The following is a 20,979-nucleotide window of genomic DNA, read 5'->3' as shown; positions in this document are numbered from 1 at the left end:
TAGGTTATGATGGGTAGGATGAGAGAGAGGAGAAAGGGATGCAGTGTGAAGGAGACGAAGGAGGAGAGGGTAGTATCCTGACATAACCCTGTATTCCGCCACCAGTTCTCATCGCTCATACTAGCATCAGTGGTTTAGTGGTAAAATCCATCGTTGCCATCGATGGGCCCCGTGTTCGATTCACGGCTGATGCATAACATTATGATTTGATTTTTGTTACCTATCCTCTTTCTGAGGGATAAATTGCTGATTGCTTCAAATTTTGGCTCAATCCAACTAGCTGTTTTGCCTTTTTGTCTCGACCTGGTGTTTGCTTGCGAGTTAGTTGCGTCGTGATTAAGCAACACACATTCCATTCTGTGTAGCCTAGCCTTCAGATTGGGTAAAACTGTATGTATGTTTGGACGAGCAAAAAGTTACCAAGCGTAAGGTGTCATGTCATGCATGACAAAAATGGTCAGTCAATCTGGGGTTCGAAGAGAAGGGGAAGGGGAAAGGGGGGTGGTTATGGAAATCCATGGTTGAAAAGGCAACGGTGATTCTCCCAATCTTGATGGACATTCACAGGGACCACCTGGTTCGGAGGAAATGAGATAGATACCGGAGGAACTCTTGGTTTTGTATTCTTACAACTTCCTGAAGGCGGCGGTGGTGGGCGGGAGCATAGTTGCTGAACTGGTCGTGACTGCATGGACGAAGCTACAGACGGGCGAGAAGGAGGGCTTGTAGTGTCGATCACGAAGAGGATCACCAAGACGGCAAGCAGGTAGATATCCAACTTGTAGCAATGCGTCTATTTTCGGCTCATATGCACAGGGGGACGTCCTTCCTTTCTCTCGAAAGATCCAGACAAATGACCGCGAGCCTTTGATGTGTCGAAACTTGACCGGTCCCCTTTCACTCTCATACCCTATCCCCATCACAATCCCCTTTTCTGCACACTATACAAAGGAGCGAAAAAAAGCAAAGGGCTGAGCGGCTCATGACGGTCTTGTTAAAAAAGAGGTAGTAGTAGTAGTAGTAGTAAATAATTTACAAGGTGTCAGTAAGGAGCTTGTTCATCTTAGCCAGCTTGGCGGAGACGGACAAGTCGATTGTTCTCTCGCCGACCTCGACGATGAGACCGCCGATGATGTCGGGGTTGACCTGAGGTAGATTGTTAGTATATGGAGTGATTTACAGCAAGGGGTAAAGCGGTGGGGACATGCCTGGTTCTTGACCTTGAGCTTCTTGCCCTCACCAACATACGAGGACTTGGAGACGGCAGACTCAAGGCGGTTGAGGGTCTTGTTATCGAGGGGCTATGTCATGTCACATGTCAGTACTCACCATCCCCTTCCTACCTTGTGAACAGTGGGGAGGGGGGCTCACCTGAGCAGAGGTAACAACCATCTCAACCTCACCACGAGCAGCGCTCATCAGCTCGCCAAACTTGGCGCACACACCAGGCAGCAAGCCCAAGCGGTTGTTCTCAGCAAGAGCAGCCAAAAGATTCTTGACAGTCTCGCCAGAGACGCCAGCGCTCTTCGTGAGCTCGGAAACAACGGCCGACTTGTCGGCGGCAGAGAGGGTAGGGGCCTCGAGGATGCCGACGAGCTTGGGGTCCTTCGCGAGGAGGTTGGCGAGGGAAGTCACGCCTTTGGCGGTGGGCTCGAGGGAGGAGGTCTTGACGGCGGCAGTGTACTGTTATGGCGCCAAAACCAAAATGACGCAGCTTGTTAGTGATTGTTCCTCAATTATTTTCCCTTTTCCATTTTCGTAGTTCTCCGGTGTTGTCCCATTTCCAATTGATGTATTCCCCCCCAGTGTCCAACTCAATTGCTTTCCCCCCCTTCCGAAAAGAACACCCCAGAAAATGTCCGACACCGAAAAGACTTGTCAGGGAGGGGCGTACCAGAGCAGTAGCATAGGTGCCGTCGAGGCCGAAGAGGGAGACGGGAGCCTTGACCTTCTCGTTGGAGGCAGCGGCAGCGTAGGTGCGGGCTTGGGCCTGGATGGCGCGCTGGGGGGCGGCGGACCGCGCGGCGCGGAGCACTGCCTGTCGCGAGAACATGGTGACTGTGGGATTGGATGCGGTGATGCGGACCTCGAGTGTCGTGAACCTGAGCTTCAGTTTTTAGAAACGGGGTTTGGCTGCTCGGCAAAAGAGGGGTGCCTCAGGCAGAAAGCCAGCTTCGGGCTACTGGCGGGCGGGTGTGATGGGGCCAAGAGCAAAGCTGCCGGGTGGAACCGGGCCAACCACCCACCGTCACCTATGTAACCTCCCTGCGCCCGATTGGATTTCTTGGTCTTTATACATTTTATCATTCAAGTCAATTACTTATCATTGATTCGCATACATGCATTACCCGAATGCCATATTACAAGAATCCTATTACAGAGAGACAGACATCCATACCCTGAAACCCAAAGCTCCAAGCTCCAAGCTCCCAGCCGTCCATCCATCCATCTGTACCCAAACGCCACATGCAACAAGCCAGCAATGCATTATCCTTAAACCCAGCATCCCAATCTTCCACGACTAGTCACTACGCAACATGCTGTCCACCAGATCCCCCAAAGGACCCCAAAAGTCCTTCCCGCTGGCCAAGTTGTGCTCATCAATGAAGAGGACGTACTGCTTGAAGCTGGTGTTCAGGTGGGGTTCCAGGCCGAGCTCTCGGATGACTGGGTAATGGTGGCAGTAGATGTGCGCGTAGACACGGTACATGCGCTTGAAGATTTGGCGCACAAGAGCTGGGAAAGACTTGGGGAATGGAACGCCTATTTCTTGTGTTAAGGGGGTCTTCTCTAGTCTGTAGAGACGGGCAACGTACCGATACGGCTGGGAAGCACAGACTCATTGTCAATATTGCTCTGAACCCAAGTCATGAGTTGTTCAATGTAGGCCGGCGCTGGCATCTTCGTTGGTCGCTTGTAGTTCTCCGAGTCTTGCCACAAGTACTCAAACTCATCCGTGGCCTTCATCTCGGGACATGACTGAGGAGAGCAGAACTCGGTGATGGCGCCATATAGCAGGTTGATCTGATTGTAGAAATCGACCACTATCCATCACGAGTCAGTTGGCCTATCATTTTCGGTGGTAGTTTTAGGAATGAGAGGGTATACTGTTGACGGCCAACCACTCATTCTCATCCTCGCCCTCAGGAAGCTTCACCACCTTGCGAAGACTCCCCCCGCCAAGGGTCGCCTCGGCATATTGACGAAGTTGGTAGCTGGTGGCACCGCCTTTGCCGCCAGCGCGAGGCCTGAACTGATTCCTCGTCCGTTGATTACTTCAGTGTGCCCAAGTTAGCCAAGATATCTTCAACTCGTTGTTGCAATGGTCGCGTGCGTCTCGCTGGGATTGAGCTAGGCGCCCCACGTCGAGTCGGTGAAGCGTCTTCGGGGTTCTCTCAAAATGGGCAAAGAGGGGCGCATCGTGGATTTTGGTCGGGGCTCTAGGGGTAACGGCCGGAGGTCAACTCACACTGTCGTCAAGAAGTTACTCATGATGAGAACCCAAAGCGCAAACTGTCTGTGGGATACTGGTGAACTGTAGGTCGCAGTGTGCCAAATGTTAGCGGGGCAATTCGCTATGATGACGCAGCTAATGGGGACACTCCACTGCTGTCAATGCGGAGCAGAGCTCGAAACAGACCTCTGATGAAGACTGGCAGATACAGAATATCGGACGGCCTCTCGTTGTGGATTCTCGATATGGTTGAATGGCGCGACAAGTCCAAGATATGGAAGAGGGCGTAGAAAGTCTAAAGTCAACAAAAGTTAAAAGACGGCTGAGTGGGTGGGATGTTTACCAGCATGGAAACACATGCAAAATAATGCTGCACAGCAACAGCAACTGGGCGGCCTGTCTGCGGCGTGGTGGCAGGGCCGTTCTAGGGCGGCATTTAGCCCACTTTAGCGGGGTAGTTGGGCCTAATTTCCCCAACTCTTGCCCACTTGTTTCAGCTGGACTACGATCCCGTTCCACTCTCAACCCTCAGCTCACATCAGGTCACCCAACTTTGAACTCGAGATGCCTGCTCGAACCATTCTAATAAGTTGGGAGATATTCTCACGTCATTTGGATAGTACTTGAGACCTCACTTAGCATGCGACCACTTGACGACACCGCCCCTCGAATGAACATCAGGAAGCTTGCTTATTGACGGAATTTCATATCAGCCTCAATGCAGTGACCGTCCATCCCGCTGCCGTTCTCCAACCCACCTTCTTCTCCTTGGTTGCTATTTGCAACGGGAAAGAATATCTTGCCTTGTTATGGATGTCACCACCCCTCTTCAGACCTCTGCGGTCTCTACCAGGCTAATGGTTTAGTGGTCGATGGCTGAATATCAAGGGCCCATTGCCCAGATCAACGGGTCACTTTGGGATATTGCTGCATGAGGGGAACACATGGCTGCCATGTGTTTATACTACCTTACTTGTATGTATAAGAATGCTGTGCAGCATGTGGACAGTCTGCTATATCTCGAAAGTCACATCGCTTTTGCGAGGTCATGACACACAAACATGCGAGCTCTCCATCTTATCGTTGCCTTCTTTTGCCTGGCTGAGGCAAAGGGGATTTCTGTTGAGCAAAGACGCAAAGTAGTGCAGTCCTTCAGTGTACGCCGAAATGCAAGTTCTGATACAACCCCGTTGCAAGTCGGAAATGGAAACTTTGCCTTCGGGGCCGACATTACCGGGCTCCAAACCTTCAAGCCTTTTGCTATCATGAACACTTGGGGGTGGCACAACTTCAGCTTTCCCACCACCCCAGGGCAGACTTCTGTAGAAGGTGAGTATGAGACACCAGATAGGTATATGATCCATGAGAAAACCAACTGATTATCTCAAGACTACACCGGCTTGGAATGGTGGACGCATGGAAGACTGGTCCGCTATGAACAGCCAAACCCAGCCCAAAACGACATCTCGAACTGGCTGAGAGAGAACCCTCATAGACTCAACCTCGCCAATGTCGGACTACACTTTGGTGGTCATGATGTTGTCGAAAGTGATCTGGAGGAAAAGACCCAGGAGCTAGACATGTGGTCGGGAAGACTGACCTCATCTTCCAGATTCAATGGGTCAAAGATTGTAGTTCAGACATGGGCCGATTCGGACTCTGACACTGTTGCTGTTCAGGTTCAGTCACCACTCTTGAAAAGGGGAGATATTGGTCTATTTCTGGACTTTCCCTACCCAGACAAGGAAAAGTTCAATGCTCCTTTTGTTGGACACTTCAATCTAGCCTCCAAACACAAGACGACTCTGAAGCAGCTTTCGCCTCAAAGTGCTCAGATCAAGCACACGTTGGACGACACCACATACTATACGTTGATTCAGTGGGAAGGCAGTGAAGCAACCATCACCGGACCCCTGGACGGAACTCATCGCTACGTCCTCGCCCCTAAATCATCCTCCAAGATCCAACTCGTCATCTCCTTCTCACCGACACCCAACTTTTCCAGCAAGAAAGCCAGCTACCGGCAAATCACTACCGCCTCTCGCAACTGGTGGAAAAACTACTGGACCAAAGGCGCCTTCATCGACCTCACCCCCGTCCACTCCGACCCCCGCGCCCTCGAACTCCAACGCCGCATCATCCACTCCCAATACCTCACAGCAGTCAACTCAGCCTCCGATTTCCCCCCGCAAGAATCCGGCCTAGTCAACAACGGCTGGCACGGCAAATTCCACCTCGAGATGAACCTCTGGCACACCCTCCCCTTCGCCCGCTGGAATCACCTTGACCTCTTCCACCGCTCCCTCCCCCACCTCTACAACCAACTCCTCCCCTCCAGCCTCTCCCGCGCAGAAAAGCAAGGCTACAACGGAGCCCGCTGGGGCAAAATGACCGACCCCCTCACCGGCCGGTCATCCCCGGGGGAAATAAACTCCCTCCTCATCTGGCAGCAGCCTCACCCAATGTTTTTTGCGGAGACAGACTACCTTTCCCACCCCAACAACCTCACCACCCTCCAGAAATGGGACGCCATCCTGACAGAAACGGCGAATTTCATGGCGGACTTTGCCTGGTTCAACTCCTCCACCAAAGTCTACGACCTCGGCCCTCCGTTGTATCCCGTGTCGGAGAATACCAACCCTAATATTACCCTCAACCCTACTTTTGAGCTCGCCTACTGGAGGTTTGGTCTTGATGTTGCGACGAAGTGGAAAGCGAGACTGAACCAGACGTCGCCAGAGATTTGGGGTATTGTCAGGGATAATTTAGCTCCCCTGCCAGTCGTCAACAACACTTATGCTACTTATGAAGGGATCCCAAACATGTGGATTGCCGCAGAGACAACGTTTGACCACCCTGCTCAGGCTGGGATATTTGGTCTCCTTCCCCCGTCACCGCAGGTGGACCTCACGGTAGTCAACAACACGGCTCGCAAGATCAAGGAGACGTGGAGACTGAATGAGAGCTACGGGTGGGATTTCGCACTGTTGGCTATGAATTCCCTGAGACTGGGGGATGTAGAGCAGGCGGTGGAGTATCTACTTCATCCTATCTTCAAATTTGATGATGCTGGCTACGCGGTGGGAGGGGAGAGGGTGCCCACCCCGTATTTTCCCAACAGTGCTGGACTGCTGATGGCGGTGGGGATGATGGCTGGGGGTTGGGTGGATGATGAGGGGGTGAAGTTGCCTGAGCAATGGGTTAGGGAGGGGGCGAGAGCTGAGGGGTTCGTGGTTGCTTTGTGAGATGGGTGTACCTAGTTGAGGGGTGTTGCGATGCCGAGTGTGAGCGCGGTAGATGGCTATTCATGTCATAAACTTTTACCATATCCATGACATGGTATATGGTCCTCATTTCCATGCCATTCTTGCTTCAGTAACGAACCCATCGCTATGAGATGCTCTTCCTCTTCATAACCATCCTTCTCAATCATGTCATATCTACGCATAAGCCATGAGCATGTAACAGGTCTCTCTCTTCCCCAAGAACCTGAAAGTAAGCATTTCACAATATTCTGCTTTTTCAGTCCCTTACCCTTCTCCTCTCCTCCCCACCTCTTAGATGAGCGGCATCTCCCCCAAATTCTCCCCCTCAAAGCCCTCCTTCCCCAGCATCTTGGTCTTCTTCTTTTCCTTGACCTTCTCCTCCTTCTTCCTCTCCCTCGCGAGCTTCTCCACCATCTTTATGTCGGCCAGCTGATACCCCGGGGGCGCATCGTCGTCCTTGTCGAGGTCGATTTCTCCAAGCAACAACACGTTCTCGCCTCTGACTAGGAACGTACCCCGGTCGATGTCGGCGAAGATGCCGGTTGGCTCTTTTTCCGAGAGGACGGGGGGGACGAAGATGCGCTCTTTTGTGGATTGGAGGACGAGGTTGGCTGTTTGGCTTGTTGAGTATATCTTATTCCTTGGGCTTGGGGTCGTCATAGTTCAAGAGATGTACATACCGAATTGATCCCAGCTGCGGAGGATGCCTATCAATTTACGGCCGTCGCGGAGGGAGATCAGGAGTTTTTCTGTGAGGTGTTTAGAACTCATGTGTGAGTGAGAGAGGACAGGAGAACACACTATCTGTGAGATCCAACAGCTGAGCAGCAGTGGTAAACATCTGGGCTGGCAACTGCTGGGGCTGGGGAGGGCGGCCGAGTCCCGGGGGCATCATGCCCTGGGGTACAGGGCCGCCTGGATGTTGAGGTGGTTGCGGCATCATTCCAGGGGGGGGAGGGCCGTGTTGGTGGTCATGTATTGAGAGGTGCTCCATCTTGAATGTTGATATGTGAGGGTAATGTTAAGCCTAGTGGCGGGTTGGTGGTAGTCAATTCAGGGTCAAAACCCAAAGACCGGCTAACAAGATGTTGTTTTGTTGGTGGTATTGTCTCCCTAACCAGCTTTGGTCCGTCAAATCGAGGTCGACGAAGTGGCGTTGCAGGTCCTGGAGGAGGGGTAAATTTGGATTCTGCTTTTGCCTTTGCAGAGATGTGTTATGAAGTTAGTATAAAAAAAGCTGTCCGGGGCTTGAATATCGGTCGAGTATTGAGCTATTGACCGAGTCCCTCTCAAAATATCGAGTTGATGTGAGATCTCTCTGAATTTAGGCTGGTGGGCTGAGTGACACAACACTTGCCTGTTGAATGCAGCTTCTGGCGGGCGGACAGTGTGAGCTTTGCTGTCTTCCACACGGAGCAGCCTTACTAGAAGTCGGCGCCAGTTGTGCCACAGTGGAGCAAGGCTCTAAAGCTATGCCCGGACAGACATTATCTGATTGGTCAGAGCTCTGGTGTTCCTGGTTTCAAGCCACAGCATTGCGGTTTGCATACAAGAAAACCGTGCGCAAGCCACAGTTGACAGCTGGGGTTGGGAGAACAGTGACAATAGCAGGCCAGCCAGTCCGTTCCGTCGGTTGCCGCCAGTCCAGCGCAAGGCGCTTTCTTTTTGACTTATTGTCTTCTCGAACCGGTCACCCGACACACAACACCAAGGTCAACAAAGGTCGACTTTGCATACAATGATCACGGCCTTCTCCAGTTCATTTCTGATACCAGAGTTTCTCTGATATATACAAATCTCGACCAATTCTGCACCTTTTCTTCGCCAGACGCAAACCTGTCAGGTTCGGCGATCGACCCGACACTGGTCTCGAGAGTGACGACTGCTTCTCTTTGTTTCTCGACCACCAAGAGCTTTCACACCTCGAGTCGCATTCGCAATGGCTACGACAGACCCTTCCTCGGCCGTTGCGCCGGTTGGAACATCAGCGCAAGCAACACAGTCTAAGAGAGACAAGCGCCGCCAGTTGATCTCCGATCGACTGGCCCAGCTTGACGATAGGCTGGCTAGAGACAGGGACCAAACCTTCCGCGAGCAACTTCACAAGATCCAAATGGACACAAATCTGGTCATGAGGATTGACCCATACGCTGAGCGACCATTTGACAATCTCGAGGAGGAGTACCAACAAATCCTCCACCAGCTGAACGCCGATGCGAGCACAACACCACAATCGTACCTTGGAGCGGCCGGTCCGAGATTCACAGACTGGATGAACAAGGTCCAGGACTTGATGGAGGAGCGTGACTACGCTTTAGCGAAGCACAAGGTAAGGAACACTTTCGTTGCGACTTTTTGTCGCTTTTTGTCAAAAATTGACCTTGTTTTCACAGTTTGACTATGACAAGAAGGTGTCTGAGTACATGAACACCCACGCCTTTAAGGTCGAGACAGCGAACCGAGAATACCGCGCGCTCTCCCAAACCCTTCGCGACCGCCTAATCAACGCCATTACCACCAAAAAATTCCGATTAAATAAGGAGAAGGAGGCACTGGAAATCTCCGACTCGTCTGCTCTTCTGCTTCACCCGAACCAGTTCAGCATCACAAACCCTGCCAGCCCTGGCGGTACCCACGCCAAGCGAGCGACGAGGTTGCGACGAGGAGAGATTGACGACATGTCCTTGGACAATAAGAAGCGAAAGCGCAATAACAACGACGACGATGGCTCCCCAGCCCCCCAGCGACGAGCTCTAGATAATGCTAATACCACGCCTCTCTGGCAAACCGACCGCCTAGCAGTGCGCAAGACCACCGGACCAATCTACAGCATCGACAAGCTATTTACCGACAAGGAGCTCTCAATGACCTACAACACGGCTGCCTTTGCCGCCCACAAATATCTGTTGACGCATAAGCCAAAGTTTGATGAGAACGGCCGTCCTATCCAGTCGCCAGACGGTAGCGACTCCGGCAACGGCGAGCACGACGATGACGGCGACTCGGTTCCCTCTGCGCCCCCAATGGAGCGCAATATTTCGCACGTGACTCGCAGCGGACTTCGTGGCTCAAACAATCCCAACTTCGTGGATGACAAGCTCATGGGAATGGAGTTGCTCGCCAATTTTGACTTTCCTGGCAACTTCGACAGGATGCTTGCTGCAGACCCCAAACTCCCAGCCACATTCCCATCCACATACATCAAGGGGCACAACAGACTTGAGTACAACACCACCAACAGCCTCGCTAACGACGACGTCAATGGTGATATGATGGTCATGCAAGCCCTCAAGCAGTATGAGCAGGCCAATGGCCTTGGATCGAGCTTTGCTGTGGAGAATGGAAGCCGCAAGCTCCTCGAAGCTGCCTCTTACCCAGCTAGAGACCACCGCTTTGTTGCTTACCTTCAGGGCGAAAGGCCTTCGGAGAACGAGGTGCGCAAGCGCCTCGGGCTTCCGGTGCTGCCAGATACAGTCGAGCCTGTTATGAGCAACGAAAGGAGCAGCACCCCGCGTCCAGGTCATGGAGGTACACCAGGCCAGTCGCCAGCCAAGGGTTTCGGAGGAGTGCCAATGAGCCGACAATCCAGTGCCAATGGTGTTCCTATGAGCCGCAGCAGCAGTCGGAAGGGAGGACGTGGTGGACGGGGCGGTTAGAGGAGGAATGAGAAACATCGAGTCTCCTAATCTGGGATGCGGACATTTTGCGCCACCTATCATATCTGGTGGATGAAAGTTGCACATGATATACTACTTATGGGCATATGAAACGGAGTTTTCGGGAGGGAGTTACGGGTTGGGCGGTTATATATCGGGCTGGATTTTTTCTTTTATTTCATAACATTGCGGGCGGCATCACGGGCATCTACTGCAATACCCCAGCGGAAGCGGCGGACTGATTAGTTCACCGAATTATTATCAGTTCACATGGAATAAATCAATTCATTCTAACTTGCTTGCTCCAAACCGTGACATGCTACTCGCCCACTCTCTGTTTCGAGATTCCTCTCTCCGCCTGCTGATTCCTTTCAAATTCCAATAAATTCAAGGACCAAAAACCAAAGCCCTCACCTCGATACTCCTCCTCCCCTCGGCCTCCGGTCTGGTGCGTGGATCCTCAAACGCCGAGTGCGCCACCCTCCCCCCCTTGACCTCACTGTTTTCCTTTAGCGCCTCCGAGTCAAAACACTGCAGGAGAATCCGTTCGGTGTTCTGCATCGCGGAAAGGTAATACCACTTTTGATCAGGATGATGGGCAATGGCGGCCGTCTGCCCTATGTAGCCCGTCTGGGTGTACCTGTGCTCTACCGGCACCACTTCCTCATCTCGTAAACTTGCGCTGGAGGCAAAAGCGAGGGGGAAGGATTCAAGGGGTGCGTCATTGAGGGGTCGCCAGACGTTGATGATGCGGTATCGGGTGCCGGTTGAGAGGATTTTGTCGGCCTCCTCGGGGGGGAGGTGTTTCCTTACGCGCTGGGCGGCGGATAGGGCGGTTTGATCGATGTGGACGCGCTGAACGGGGGTTCGGGGGGCGGATGGGGAGGGGAGGCGGATAGTGTGGTCGAATATCAGGATGTGGGTTGCGTTTGGGATGGTGGAGAGGAGGAGGGAGGTTATTTCGGGGTAGTAGTGGGTTTTGATGGAGGTGTCGGAGGTGAAGAGGGAGGGTTCGGAAGTGGGAGGGGGTTGGGAGGTGAGGATTTGGAAGGAGTCACGGTCTAAGGTGAAGGAGGCGAGGTTGGGGCGGGCGTCGTGGATGAGGGTTGGGACGGGGGTTGAGCCGTAGTTTCGGGGGGGAGTTGGGGAGTCGGGGGGGAGGTCGGCAAGGTTGAAGGGGGGGGAATTGTCGGAGGGGGGGGAGTAGAAGTTGAGGGGGGCGGTTACGTCGCCTGAGGGGGGGAGGTGGTCGATGGCCATGGTGGTGAGGTGTGAGGTGGGCTGTCTTGGGATATGTGCGGTGGGTGGCAGAGATGGATGTTGAGATGATGATCAGAAGGGATCCTATGGATGAGGATGCCAAGGTATATATATTCTATGATTCTGTCTAGAAATAAAGGTTTACCCTCTCGATATTATCAAGCAATGCTACATTCAAATGCTGTCAAACACACGATTCACCACTTACACAGCCGGTTGCGCCATTAGCCCCATCACGTCATGTTGAAGAACAACTCGAAGGGCGCGCTTTAGTTCTCGAGACCTTCAAGATGCGACAAAGATTAGTAATAAATGATTTGCGCAGCTTTGGGCTCCCATTTTCTAGCGTTGCTACAAGAAGAGAAGTGGCCGCATCTGCATCTTTTCAGAAAAGGAGGGGGATATGGAAGTGCTGACAATGACGTCTACACCGTTGGCATTAAGAGGGCATAAAGTTATCCCGAAATTTGGCCAAGACCTGGGGTATTCTTGTCGAAGACAGCCACATGTTTTGATTGGAGAAATCCATAAAAGGCTTAGCCTAATCAGGCAACAAGTAAACAGACACGGTTGGTACCTGGTCGGATGTAACTGTGCGCGCACAGGACACACCGATAGGAAGCGCAGCTTGTCGCATTCAAACCATCATTTCCATCCCATATCCATTATATCGACGCGTTAACCAGTGGCCCTCATTAGGCGGGGTGGTGTCTAAATTTTGGCATATTTTTTTTTGGGAGGGGAGAGACAACACACACACACATACACACACGCAGGTCGTGGGCTTGCATGTCCATGCGTCTGCCCCTGCCCCCATGATTATTATTTCTGGACGCCCTCGCCCGCGGCAAATTTGCGACGACCGCGGACATGGATGAAGAACACACCATAACGCTGAACCTGGGATCTTCACCCGACCCGCTAATAGATCCGATTCTCAGCCCACCGATGCTGCCGCCGTCGCGCGTCAAACCACGAGCCCAACCCGCCGCGCGACTTTTATCCATTGCGAGATCGCCTAGGAAACGAACCTTTGAGCTCGACATTGGCAGCCCCGTTTCGCCACAGAGGCTGCTGGTGACTGTCCAGGCTGAGGACGAGGTGAGGAATACAAAGGGCATAAAGCGCCGGCTTTTCCAATCGCCGACGCCGAAACGGGGAGTTATGAGGGGAGGAGGGGATGTTACCACTACCGTGGTGCCAGTGCGCGGTCTGAGTGATGATGAGGGAGTGACGCCGCGGAGGAGAGGTCGGCCACGGAAATCTGGGACGCCGGTACCTACGACGCGACGAAAACGACCTGGTACACCGGGAGCGAAGGCTGTTGTTGCGAGAGGCACGTCTCGATCGCCACAAAAGTCCCCTCAGAAGCAGCAGCCACTAGACGAAGATGCGCTGGAACATATCGAGGCGACGCCGGGACCCGTCAGCCTGTTGAAGAGGCCGGCGAAACGAAAGTCGATGACACCCGCAAAAGAGGATACCCAGCCGAGAAAAAGAGGACGGCCGCGGAAGAGTCAGGTTCCTGCCGAGATGAATATGGGTAGCATTGCGGAAATACTACAACAGGACAACGCTTCGAGATTACCACCAGTACAACATGACTTTTTCGGCCAGGATCAATTCACGGCAGGGGAGGATCACGATGATGATGGTGCAGGCGACATGGAGGATGATATCTGGCTTGGGACCCTTTCGTCGCCTGCCGCGCAGAGACTCCGGACGAGTTTAAGCAATCGATCTCCCCCGAAGGAACCATCACCAGCACCAGAACCCGAGCCTGAAGCAGAACCGTCCCCAGAGCCGGAACAACAACCACAACCCGAGCACTCCGAAGGTGATTTCGATGAACAAGGCGAGTGGGGCGACATGCACGATGGACCCGAGGACGATTACGATGAGGGCGATTACATGACAAGTCCGGTTCGAGATTTGGGGGATGCTCAGGATACCATGGCGGGAGCGGAGGACTTTACAGAGGTCCCGCTTGCCGAGCTCAGGTCTCTGATGAATTCCAGTATGATGGCCGGGCAAGAACAACAGCAAGAGGAAGAGCTCGGTGAAGCCACAAAAGTCATTATTAAAAATGGTATCGACTATCTTAGGCAGGGTCGAGGGACTGCGGCTGGGGAGGGCTCACAAGAGGCAGTACAAGAGACAGGGGAAGAGCATGATTTCGGGTTTGGTGTCGGGCCAGGGCGGACATCTCAACTGGAAGCTGCTGAGTTAAGGAAGCCATTTGACTTTGGTTCTAGTTTTCACCCTGGGCAGAGCACTCAAATGCCTTCTGTGCGCCGACGAAGGGAGACCAACTTCAACTTCAGTGTCGGGCCTGAGAAACCTGCTGCATCTTCTCATGCTGAGCAGCTGGAGGGACTCGATTTCGGACAAAGCATTCAAAAATCCCCCACTCCACCACGGAAGAACTTTGATTTTGATTTTAGCATTTTGCCGGGTGAGAACACGGCTGCTGAGAGGAGAAGCGAGTCTGCTTCCAGCTCCCCTGTTGGACAACAAGAAGCAAAGGCTGCTGAGAGGGCAGCTGTTTTGCGGAGGGAGGTGGTTGGTTTTGGTTCTAGCATTGGACCAGTGCAGAAAGCTGACACTTCTTCCTTTGAAGTGAAGAGCAGATCGTTTGATCCTGATTTTTTTAGTGACGAGTCTAGGGAACAGAGCGCGGAGCCAAGGCAAGGTTCTGAAGAGCCCAGGCGACACAGCGAGGAGCCAAGGCGAGAGTCTGAGGAGCCACGACAAGAAAGCGAGGAACCCAGGCATGAGTCTGAGGAGCCGAGACAAGCGTCTGAAGAACCGTCACAGAAAGAACAGTACTCTAGGTCGAGGCCCGACCCAGACTTTGAGTTCAGTGATGGGCCTGTTCCGCAACCCGAGCCGGACCAGGATGTGCAGCCAGAAAGACAATGGGCCGAGACCTCAGGATATTCAGCAACCGAGCAGCAAGATGACCCAGGACAAGAACCAGACCGGGAGCAACCCAAGCCTTACAAATGGCCTTACAAACGATTGCCACCCCGTCCCAGTGAGGTCGAAATCCGAGCTGAAGTCGAAGCCGAGGATGAACCCGCAGACGACTCCGATGCTTGGTGGAACCGAGTTCCAGAAAAGCCGAAGCCAATAAAGAAGCCAAAGTCACTACTCGGGAAGTTGATCCGCAAGGCTGCTCGTCAACGGACAGATTCGGTCAACACAACGCAGGAACCATCGCCTGCCGACACATCAAACCTGAGTGGAGAAGGGGATTCCTTCTCTACCTTGCCCGATGAAGTGTATGCCGCTGCAACTCCAGGCCAACACGTGGAACCGCAGCTTGAAGAGCAACATGACGACGAAGTGCGCGATGGAGAAAGAGAGGAGGAACCGGACAATGATGGAGGGGAAGAGGAAGCGCAGGCCGCGAGCCACCCAATCCAGCCGTCTATTGAGCGGCCTTCACCAGTGAATCACTCCATCCCCCACCTTGAATCGAATAGGCTGTTGACACCTGATGAGACACCATCCCCAATACCCTCCGAGGCTGAAGGCGATGGCGTAGACGAAGATGCAGGGACCGTTTCACCCAACCAACCCGCACAGCCGAATGTTCAGGTCGAGATGCCCTCTTCCCCACCTGCCAGTGACCCTAGCCCGCCGGTCCCTGTTGCCCGCCTGCCGCAGCACACCAGAACAAAGTCGAACGAAACCCCAGCCGATCAGCTGTCGGACGTGGCACCTCTACCGAGAACAGACTTGAATGTACAGTCACTAAACCTAGCGCCCCCAGGATCGCAGCCCCGGCCTAGCCTTTCACCCATAGTACGTGCCGGCCGAGTTTTGCAGCTTGTGACATCCGATCCGCCCTCGCCCCCAGGGAGAGACAGTGTACTGCGGAGTCCATTTCGGGGATCGTTTGAGAAGTCGAGCCAGTCCCCCGCGCCCTTTATCTCACAGCCCCGAGCCACCCGCTCCCCGTCACCACAGCGTACTGACACCGCCCAGGAGAAGCAGCAGGACCGACCTTGGTTTAGAGGACTGCAGCAGGTTAAGAATTTTGTTGCCGAAACAGCCAAGAGTTTGTCGCCCACCCGGATTTCGAATCCCAGGCCAGAACCTGAGCAGGAGCCTGAGGAGGAACCCGAGGAGGATCTTCAGGAGACCCCAAGTAGAAGAAGTTCTGGGCGTGAGGCGCGTTTTAGTGAGCCTGAGGTTGACCCAGAAGCTACCGTTAGCGCTCCCAATTCTGCGATCGCTGAACCAGCACAACGTCGGGCTCAAGAGCGAGCCGAGCCTGCGCGCACAAGCAATTTTGGTTTCCGGGGCTCGTTTACTTCTAGCCGAAATCACGAGACTACAGACAGGAGACCACAACAAAAAGCGACTCGTCTGCCTGCCAAAGAACCGATACCCCAGCCTGAACCGGAGCCTTTCACTATGGACCCTGTTAACACACAGCAATCAGAGCAGCCGGCTCAGGAAGAGGAAGATGATGCTGATTTCTGGCTCGAGGCTGGTGGCGTCACCCCTTTCGCTCCAAGAGTGGCGCCCCCGCAGATCAAAGCACCTGTTGTTGAGTCCCGGCAGAGCAGCAAGATCCCGACTCTGGGGAGGAGTATCAGCCGTCAACAACAGAGGGATGGCCAAGAAATTCAGCTTCGCTCTTCACGGAATTCTCAGATTGATGACGCTTATGAAATCGAACAAGAGTCCAGTTCTATTCTGGAACAGCTTGACAAGCGGCCGGCCGTCAAACCCACCCCAGCTCCGGCGAGGACCAATCTGAGCGGCTTTTTTTCATCGCCTGTCTTGTTACCTGGCCAAGAGACGCCCGGTATGGGGTTGTTCAAGCCATCGCGGCGAGAGCCAGCCAACAACCTAGTGCAACAGCAACAAAAGGAACGCAAGAAGCTGCGACAACCGGATAATAGCTTGTTTGCTCATTTGGTGGAGATTGAGGAACAGCAAAATCAAAGTGCTACTGCTGAAGCAGTCACTGAGAAGCAATCGGGTTTCGGGAATGCTTCGCAGAACGTGGAGGTGCCGTCTGGCACACATGATGATAGCCTTGAAAGCATCGATGGCGGTTTAAAAGGCAAGGAAAAGGACAGAGGACGGAGGTCCACTTCTGCTCGTGCTCAGGAGATCATGGAGAAGCGGTTGGCCAGGATCGCGGAAGGTCAGAGGAAGGCGAAGGAGCAGATGACAGCAGCCTCTACATCGCAGTCATTTGCATTGCAGCCTTCAACATCGCAACCCTCTGCATCTCAGCCGTCTGCAGCGCAGCCGTCTACAACTCAGCCATCTACTTCTCGGACGGATAACACGGCCGATCAAGCAAAGACGAGCATTTGGGCCAAGGGCAAAGAGCCAGAACGACCGCCCATCCCCGCCCCTCGCCTCCCCTCTCCCGTCGAGCCTCAAGAGAACCCGAATAAGATCCCCCAGCTTCGAAACTTTGCGCCCCGCAGACGAGAATTTGGAGAAAACACCCTCTTCCAACCACAGGCAGGGCCCGCCAAAGCAGCAGCCCCCCCGGCCACCGCCAATGTACTCAACCCAGACAACAGCCAAGTCGGCCGCTTCTTTGAGGAAAGCCGTCAGTTAATTGAGCCTCAAAAGAAACGTCGGCAGCGGGTACGGGCTCAAAACGGTCAACAAATCTCGGCCGAGGTTTTTTCTAGTCCAAAAACTACGCCTCCGAGACATGAGCCGAACCGAGCGGCGTCTCCTGCTAAATCCTCGTTTCGATCGCCGCTCAAGGGGAAGACTCCCGGGCCGGTTGTCGAGTTTACGAGTAGTACGCTCTCGCCGTTGCCGCGCGAGAGGCGGGCAAACTCACCGCAGAAGACGAGGCAATCTCGGAGTCAGAAGCAAGGTGCTGGAGAAGGTGGAATTGCTGAGCGGACTGGGGCGGACAACCGTCGTGAGGAGCCGGTGGTTAGCTACCCTGAGCTGCCTGAGCCACAGCCTGAAGCCAGTGAAGAGGAAAAGAATGGGCGGCAAGCTGATCCTTTCTCGGATACCTCTCAGCAGCGAAAAGATCGGGAGTTGAGAGAGCAGCAGGACCGGCAGGGCTGGAGGGCACAAGAGTTGGGACCGCCGCTGCACTATGGGAAAGCGTCGTTTGAACAGAGACTTCATCAGGCCAAGGCGCAAGAACCGGAACAGAGACCGAGGGGGGCTACGTGGGATGAGTATGGCCGGGAAGTGGAGGAGCAGCCGTCAGAGCTGGATTGGGAGGCGATTGGGGAGCAGGAGCCTGATCAGGGTCATTACGATGAGGATGGTGAAGACAGGGACCAAGAGCTTACCCCTCCTCTGTCTGAACAGGACCAGCAGCGGTATGAACCGTATCAGCCTCGGCAACGTGATTACCAGGGGAGGGATCTTGAGCCTGTTGAGGAAGAGGATTACTCGGATGAGGAAGAAGAGGGAGATTACGATCACCATCAACAGGGCACCTTCGCTCAAGAGGGTGACTACGATCACGAGGATGACTATGACCATGGCGACTACAACCAAGAAGACGACCATGATCATCATCAACAGGGCGAACACGACCATGAACAAGAGCAAGAAGAAGAACCCCCCCAATCCTTCTTCCCCAAACTCTCCCTCCCCTCCCTCCCCAACCCCCTTTCTCTCCTCTCCTCCCTTGTCCCCACCACCACCTCTCCCCCCCCAAATGACCCCCTCAAAGGATGGGGAATTCCCAACTGGGAACTCCTAGACCAATGCCTCACCCTCCACCGCCAACATCGCCTCCCCATCCTCCCCTTATCCGACGTCTCAAAATCCTACGTCGGTCTCGTCCCCTCAATCGGGGAACCACAAGAAGCAATGACGATTGAGGTCTGGCACTTGCAGATAGTAGAGTACTACAAACATGTTGTCTTGCACACCCGAGGAGAAGAAGATAAATGGACGGAGTGGGAGCTTGTACGGATGTTATTTGCTGTGCTGATAGGGGAGATGAGAAGACGGGATAGGAAGGGGATGGAGGAACGGAGGAGGAAAAGGGAGGAGGTAAAGAAGGAGAGGGAGAGGAAAAAGAGGGGGTGGTTTAGCCTTGGAGGGGTGTTTGCTGGTGGGGGGAAGAAGTATAAGGTTGAAAAGCCGAAGAGGAAAGAGAGGAGCAGGAGGTGATTGTTGGGATAGTTGAGAAAGTGTTGGAAATATGCAAGTCAGGATATCAGATGGAAGAGGGATAAAGGAATATTGCTGGGTAGTATAACGGACCAAACAGGGAGATACCAAGGTTGCTGTTTCTTTCTTTTTTTATTTCTTTTAACATTGTTTGTTGGGTCAAGTCAGGGTTATGGTTGTCAGGATCAGAATATGGGAGGAAAAGGAAAGCGTCAAAGATACCACATGAATGAAATGTTTTGTTTTCTTACGTTGCGTCAAACCAGGCCACCTTGGCATTGATCGTACACTCACTGTCTGTTCATATCTGTATCACAAATCAAATACCCCTCATGATCAACGCTTGATTCTCAATTTCCATACCCCTATTTCTAAGAGTGCGTTCTCTGTCAAGTACCTCCTCACCCTAACCTAGTGTAGTGATATTACAGCGATTCCACCTCTTCCCTCTTGAAAAGCCAACCTACTCCAAAAGCGAAGCCTGGTTGGTGTAAAGCACATCCACCACATTGCTCAACTTTTCAATCGTCGCCAACGCCGCATCATATGCCTCATCCCGATGCGTCTCGTCATAAATAATCAAGCACCCCGCCCCCTGATCCAGTACACCAATAATCACCTTGTCCAGAATCATCTGCGACAGCTTCCTCTCCACCTGCTCCTTGTCCAAGCTGACCATCTTGGCAATGTGGTCAATCTCAACCCGGCTGAACGGCTCGATGACCTTGATAAGGTTCTGCTCGAGCATGGCATCGTACAGCCTCCTCAGATGGTTCCGGACAAATCCATCGCTCGCCAGCTCCCACTTGTAGGTACCCAGGGCACGCTCGTACTCCTCCAGTGAGCGGTTAGAGTGCGCACGGGCGATGGCTTTCATAGCCTCGAGGGACTTTCCGGCGTATTTCTGGGCCTGCTTACTGGTCATGAGCTGGTTGACGTCGTCGGCGAGGTTGAGCATGATCTTGCAAAGGAGCATGTACTGCAGCGCAGCCTGGGCGCGGGAGGCCTCGTCTTGGGAGTGGTAGCCGTCGAGGGCCTCGATGAAGTAGGAGAATGCCGTCTGAAAGTCCTTATCTTCAGCGTGGAGCATGCCGGACTGCATGTCGAGGTTGGCTTGGAGGAGAGGGGGGGTGTAGACTGAGGCGGCAGAGGTACGAGCGCTGGTGAGGGCGGCGCGGGCTTTGGAGATGTTGCCGAGGGCGTGGTACACTCTAGACTCGAGGAGTTGGACTTCGACGAGGACAAGCTTGTCGTCCATGCGCTTGAGCTCCTTGAGGAGGCCGTTGATGAGTGTAAGAGCATCATAGTACGCTTGCTTCTTCATGTACAGGGCAACAAGGCGGGTCTCGAGGTTTTGTCGGAGGAAGCTTCGTCTCTCGGAGGTGGCCCATTCTATGCAAGATTTTGTGACGGCGATCTGGGTTTCGAGGGAGTTGGGGATGGCATCGAAAAGGTCGAGGAGCTGGCGGACTGGTGGGGGGTGAGGTCAGTTTCGGGTCAACAAGCAAGCCTCCTATGACCCAGCTACATACCCAACTTGGCCGTCTTTGCCTTGGCGAACGAAGACAGAACTGTCCGGCTTGTGGTTACGAGACCCACGAGCTCGTGTGTGTTCCTAGTTAGGGTCAGACGAGCAGTTCCCGCATGAAGGCTGCCAACGAGGGGCTCACTGTTGGTCGCGGTAGAGCTCTCCCAGGCTGATAAGGGCAGTCTCATATTCCCGAATAGCGGCCTCGGAGTTTATGGATGGCGGTTGGGAGATAATCTCCTTGTAAAGGTCGATAGCTTTCTGGGGGTTGACTGGGGCGAGCTTCTGAGCCTCGCGCACCCTCTCGGAGTCGCCTTGCGCCATTGTGACTGCGTGTTGCGTGGATGCTGTTGGTTGGAAAGGGGTGATTGTAATTTAAGAGTCCCCGGTTGATCAAGATGGTACGGCAAGGTCGTCGCGGATATGGCTCGTGAAATGGATGCTGTTGGTATTGGTTATAGCGTTGGGAAGCAGTCGTGGTTGCAGCTCTCCAACTCCAACCTGGATGGATGCCCGCCGCCTCACCACCAGTCCACCCCTGCAAGGTCAGCTAGGTAGCCGTGCTTGCGACGTAATGGAGCTAGCGGCATCCAGCCTTGGCAGGTCCACCTTATTGTGGCGCCAATCGGTTGCTGGGAGCTGGTGTGGCTGACCAATAGCGGGCGGTGAGCATTCTGC

The 20,979-nt window shown here is 53.6% G+C and overlaps 8 protein-coding genes and 1 non-coding gene across 9 annotated transcripts; 3 read left to right on the top strand and 6 right to left on the bottom strand.

Moving 5' to 3' along the window:
- Window positions 1-123: 123 nt before the first annotated feature.
- Window positions 124-194, bottom strand: QC763_0056030. Its single transcript has one exon. It is a non-coding gene; the product is annotated as a tRNA-Gly (tRNA).
- A 571-nt stretch (window positions 195-765) lies between these two features.
- Window positions 766-2,053, bottom strand: ATP5 (ATP synthase F0 subcomplex subunit OSCP atp5; the record flags this gene model as incomplete). Its single annotated transcript, XM_062911257.1, has 4 exons — window positions 766-1,146; window positions 1,221-1,301; window positions 1,372-1,683; window positions 1,895-2,053. 4 exons carry the CDS (start codon window positions 2,051-2,053, stop codon window positions 1,033-1,035), a joined length of 666 nt encoding a protein of 221 aa, XP_062767276.1. The 3' UTR covers window positions 766-1,032.
- A 468-nt stretch (window positions 2,054-2,521) lies between these two features.
- Window positions 2,522-3,918, bottom strand: MOB1 (Mitotic exit network component; the record flags this gene model as incomplete). Its single annotated transcript, XM_062911256.1, has 4 exons — window positions 3,641-3,918; window positions 3,470-3,535; window positions 2,817-3,275; window positions 2,522-2,763 (listed from the first exon to the last, which is right to left on the bottom strand). Exons 3-4 carry the CDS (start codon window positions 2,965-2,967, stop codon window positions 2,522-2,524), a joined length of 393 nt encoding a protein of 130 aa, XP_062767275.1. The 5' UTR covers window positions 2,968-3,275; window positions 3,470-3,535; window positions 3,641-3,918.
- Window positions 3,638-6,699, top strand: QC763_308070 (uncharacterized protein; the record flags this gene model as incomplete). The annotated part of the gene is made up of 3 exons (XM_062911255.1): window positions 3,638-3,728; window positions 3,798-4,783; window positions 4,844-6,699. The coding sequence occupies exons 2-3, from the start codon at window positions 4,516-4,518 to the stop codon at window positions 6,697-6,699; spliced, it is 2,124 nt and encodes a 707-aa protein (XP_062767274.1). The 5' UTR covers window positions 3,638-3,728; window positions 3,798-4,515.
- Window positions 6,700-6,799: 100 nt separating this feature from the next.
- On the bottom strand, window positions 6,800-8,264 carry QC763_308060 (uncharacterized protein). The gene is made up of 3 exons (XM_062911254.1): window positions 7,522-8,264; window positions 7,401-7,469; window positions 6,800-7,331 (listed from the first exon to the last, which is right to left on the bottom strand). Exons 1-3 carry the CDS (start codon window positions 7,712-7,714, stop codon window positions 7,012-7,014), a joined length of 582 nt encoding a protein of 193 aa, XP_062767273.1. The 5' UTR covers window positions 7,715-8,264; the 3' UTR covers window positions 6,800-7,011.
- On the top strand, window positions 8,158-10,651 carry QC763_308050 (uncharacterized protein). The gene is made up of 2 exons (XM_062911253.1): window positions 8,158-9,049; window positions 9,114-10,651. The coding sequence occupies exons 1-2, from the start codon at window positions 8,660-8,662 to the stop codon at window positions 10,374-10,376; spliced, it is 1,653 nt and encodes a 550-aa protein (XP_062767272.1). The 5' UTR covers window positions 8,158-8,659; the 3' UTR covers window positions 10,377-10,651.
- Window positions 10,652-10,763: 112 nt separating this feature from the next.
- Window positions 10,764-11,636, bottom strand: QC763_308040 (uncharacterized protein; the record flags this gene model as incomplete). The annotated part of the gene is made up of 1 exon (XM_062911252.1): window positions 10,764-11,636. One exon carries the CDS (start codon window positions 11,634-11,636, stop codon window positions 10,764-10,766), a length of 873 nt encoding a protein of 290 aa, XP_062767271.1.
- An 870-nt stretch (window positions 11,637-12,506) lies between these two features.
- Window positions 12,507-18,997, top strand: QC763_308030 (uncharacterized protein; the record flags this gene model as incomplete). The annotated part of the gene is made up of 2 exons (XM_062911251.1): window positions 12,507-15,089; window positions 15,144-18,997. 2 exons carry the CDS (start codon window positions 12,507-12,509, stop codon window positions 18,771-18,773), a joined length of 6,213 nt encoding a protein of 2,070 aa, XP_062767270.1. The 3' UTR covers window positions 18,774-18,997.
- A 105-nt stretch (window positions 18,998-19,102) lies between these two features.
- Window positions 19,103-20,835, bottom strand: RPN6 (26S proteasome regulatory subunit rpn6). The gene is made up of 3 exons (XM_062911250.1): window positions 20,444-20,835; window positions 20,306-20,388; window positions 19,103-20,243 (listed from the first exon to the last, which is right to left on the bottom strand). Exons 1-3 carry the CDS (start codon window positions 20,623-20,625, stop codon window positions 19,237-19,239), a joined length of 1,272 nt encoding a protein of 423 aa, XP_062767269.1. The 5' UTR covers window positions 20,626-20,835; the 3' UTR covers window positions 19,103-19,236.
- Between the last annotated feature and the right edge of the window lie 144 nt (window positions 20,836-20,979).

This window comes from Podospora pseudopauciseta, chromosome 3 (assembly GCF_035222475.1).
Source record: "Podospora pseudopauciseta strain CBS 411.78 chromosome 3, whole genome shotgun sequence".
In the NCBI taxonomy this organism is placed as follows: Eukaryota; Fungi; Ascomycota; class Sordariomycetes; order Sordariales; family Podosporaceae; genus Podospora; species Podospora pseudopauciseta.
Note: the sequence above shows the minus strand (reverse complement) of the source record. Positions and strands in the feature narration are given on the sequence as shown.